Genomic DNA, 3,161 nt, shown 5'->3' on the forward strand with positions numbered 1-3,161 from the left:
ATTATCTTTGTGATTTTATGTTATTGATAAAATGCTGTGAGAACTCAAACAGGAGAGACTTGTTCAGGCAACGGCACGATAGAGAGCCCCCCCACCCCCCCCCCCCCCCCCCCCCCCCCCCCCCCCCCCACCACACACACACACACAAAGCACACGAGGTATTATTTTACAGTAGGCCTATGATATTGTGCCACCTTGCAGGGAACTTGACGGAGCGTGTTTCAAATACCGTGCTGAAGCGTAGTCCCCGCCTCATAGCCTCGAGCACTCTGGCACACGTTGAATTGTGATTCAATTGTTTAGTAGCTGGGCCCGCGTATTCTGTAACTGGGTTAAAGGGCACTGAATTTCAACTTTGATCGGCACGAGTGATGACAGGTGGCGTATCAGTTGACCTGGAGAGTACAACGCGGCACAGAAAGTACCTGTTGTGATACATGTAGATGACGACCTCATTATAATGAATTTTATCCTAAAGTGTGTCAAAACCAATCAACCGATGTCTTTGTTAATGCAAAGCAGCGAGTTGGGTCCTGTACCAGGTGTGTTAGGCTATTGATTCTGTGTATCACTAATCATGCCTTCTCCGTGTCTGTCAGGCAGTAGAGTGTGTGGGCGCGTGTTTTGCGTGTGCTGTGTGAGTGCGTGTGTTGTGTGAGAGAGCAGGATACTCAGATGCTTTGCCAGTAATTTCCTCGGTGCCCCGATGCGCTCATTGGTGCATCCCTCCAACGTGTCACTAGTTTTGGTGGATTACCCCAGATATCTTTACCATCAGGAGTGTGAAACACCACTCATTTCTCTCAACTCCTGTCTTCACGGTGTCCAGCTGCCAACGAGGACCTCTGACAACGTTTGGGAAACTTGTGACTTTCAAAGAACAAATCAGGAAAAAAGGATTTGAAGTTTTTATTTCAATTTGTTCTTTTACGCACGCCGAGCACAATAACGCATTTACTTCAGAGTCAAGAATGACGCCGTCGTTTTCTTTCCCAGCGTTTATGTTTTTGGCACCCTTGTTAATGAAGGGTCTCTGTGTCAGTGGCTCCCCGGGCTGCGCGTCCTGTGGTTTGCCGGCCATGGAGAAAGACGCAGAGCGAATGCTGATGATAGACATCGCCAAGCAGCAACTTCTGGACAAGCTGCACCTGAAAGAGAGACCAAACATCACTCAGACGGTGCCCCGGGTGGCGCTCCTCACGGCTCTGCGCAAACTGCACTCCGGGCGCGTCAGACAGGATGGCACTCTTGAACTAGAAAACAATATACCTACCAAAGATCAAGGCTATGAAATAGTGAGCTTTGCAGATATAAGTAAGTTTGGTATTAACCTTTTACACTGTAAAGCAATTCCCGCCTGTATGGCACTACAACGCGTTATGTGTGCACTGTCAGTGCCTAAAATGCACACAAATTAGATCATGGTTTCTGTGTGCCTTGTTAACTACTTTAGGTTTTTACTGTTTCATAACATGTGGTAAAAGTTTAGGATTACAGTAGGCCTATATGTCATTTATTTTTTGTTTTAAAGATAAAATGTCTGCATGGCATGTAGAATGCTTATGTTAAGGTCAATCATAAAAGGTAAAATGCTTAAAATGGGTGGGAGCAGACTGACTTGTAATTTATTTTTACATGAATCTGTAGCTTTACTTAGGAGTTTTAAATTTATTCCTCCCTTGCTTGTGTAACACAGTTACCAAAATATTAACAGTCTGTGTGGTTCTTCTATAGATGAGACAGAGAGTGGTGATAAAGCCAGCCTCAGTCTAACCTTCCAGTTTCTGCAAGAACGTGGCCAGAGTATCCAGGTCCTCCAGTCTTCTCTGTGGATCTACGCTCGCTCCTCTGAGGACCCTCACAGAGACTCTCGGCTTGCCGCCCGGGTTTTCCTCTTTGCAGATAATGGGGTGTCAGGCGCAAACCGCACCCTGGTGATAGAAAAGATGCTGGAGGTCCAGGAGAGTAACTGGCACACCTTCCCCATCACTCGCACCCTGCAGGCCTTCCTGGATGGTGGCCAGCACCGGCTGCAGCTGGAGGTCAGCTGCTATGAGGATGGGAAGAACCTTTGCTCCCTGGGTGGCTCTGCTGGCACTTCCAACCAGCCCTTCCTCGTGGCCCAGGTGCGTCTCCGTGATGACCACTCCAAACACTTAATCAGGAAGCGTTCACTGCGTTGTGGTGACGAAGTAACCGTGTGCTGCAAGAGAGACTTCTACATCAAGTTCAAAGATATCCAGTGGCATGACTGGATCATTGCACCTGAAGGCTACCATATGAACTACTGCATGGGTCAGTGTCCCCAACACCTGTCTGGCTCCCCAGGCATAGCATCCTCATTCCATGCCACTGTCTTCAGTCAGCTGAAAGTCAATGGCATTAACACGGCTGCATCGTCATGTTGTGTTCCCACTGAGCGTCGGCCACTCTCCATGGTGTACTTCAACTCTCAGCACAGTATTGTCAAAACGGACGTCCCTGATATGATAGTGGAGTCCTGTGGATGTACATAAAGGAGAGAATATGAAAGACATGGTATAGTTAACATAGGTTTGTTTTAGCAGAGGAAACTAAAAAGACTGATGTGTGTATTGTAGACAGAAAGATACAAACACACATGAACACAGGAGTTGATAATGGAAGTATTTCTTTGTGTTTAGATTACATTCGGGAACTAGTAGGCACAAAGAAAAAAACCCGCAGCACTCAGGCATATTCTAACAAGAATATATGAAAATTTCAAGATTTAAATCAGTAGAATCTTTTGCATTATATATTAGGAAATAGAAAGTGAGCAACCTTAACATATGACAGACTCAGCACAGGAGGAAGGAGTGATATTAATGTAAAACATTTATAGTGGTGACAAGTAGATCAGGCCATGGCTGACTGAAGGCGCGCTTATATTAAATAGTTTTTTTACAAAGGTCACAACAAACACAAAGAAATCCTTCACTGTGGTGTAAAATTTAAAGTTGCAATCTTTTTTCATTTTCGTGAAATGTAGGTTATTTATTATGTATTGCACAATTGCTGCTGGGATTCAATTCAACGTAAAATGTTTTATGGATCTCAGGAAATTGGGAGCAGAACTGTTAGCACTTCTAACTCTTTCAAAACATTGGCTACAGTATGTTTTCAGGATGTTTCATGTAATG

General features: G+C 45.1%; 1 protein-coding gene across 1 annotated transcript; it reads left to right on the forward strand.

Annotated features, from left to right (window-relative positions):
* The first annotated feature begins 965 nt into the window (after positions 1-965).
* Positions 966-2,516, forward strand: LOC123957024 (inhibin beta B chain). Its single transcript, XM_046029627.1, has 2 exons — positions 966-1,314; positions 1,735-2,516. Exons 1-2 carry the CDS (start codon positions 972-974, stop codon positions 2,514-2,516), a joined length of 1,125 nt encoding a protein of 374 aa, XP_045885583.1. The 5' UTR covers positions 966-971.
* Positions 2,517-3,161: the final 645 nt, after the last annotated feature.

The sequence above is a fragment of the Micropterus dolomieu genome, linkage group LG18, assembly GCF_021292245.1.
Source record: "Micropterus dolomieu isolate WLL.071019.BEF.003 ecotype Adirondacks linkage group LG18, ASM2129224v1, whole genome shotgun sequence".
Lineage (NCBI taxonomy): Eukaryota > Metazoa > Chordata > Actinopteri > Centrarchiformes > Centrarchidae > Micropterus > Micropterus dolomieu.

Coding starts and splice junctions, on each gene's coding strand:
- LOC123957024 (XM_046029627.1), top strand. CDS start 972: ATGACGCCGTCGTTTTCTTTCCCAGCGTTTATGTTTTTGGCACCCTTG. Junction 1,315..1,734: donor AGTGAGCTTTGCAGATATAA/GTAAGTTTGGTA, acceptor GTTCTTCTATAG/ATGAGACAGAGAGTGGTGAT.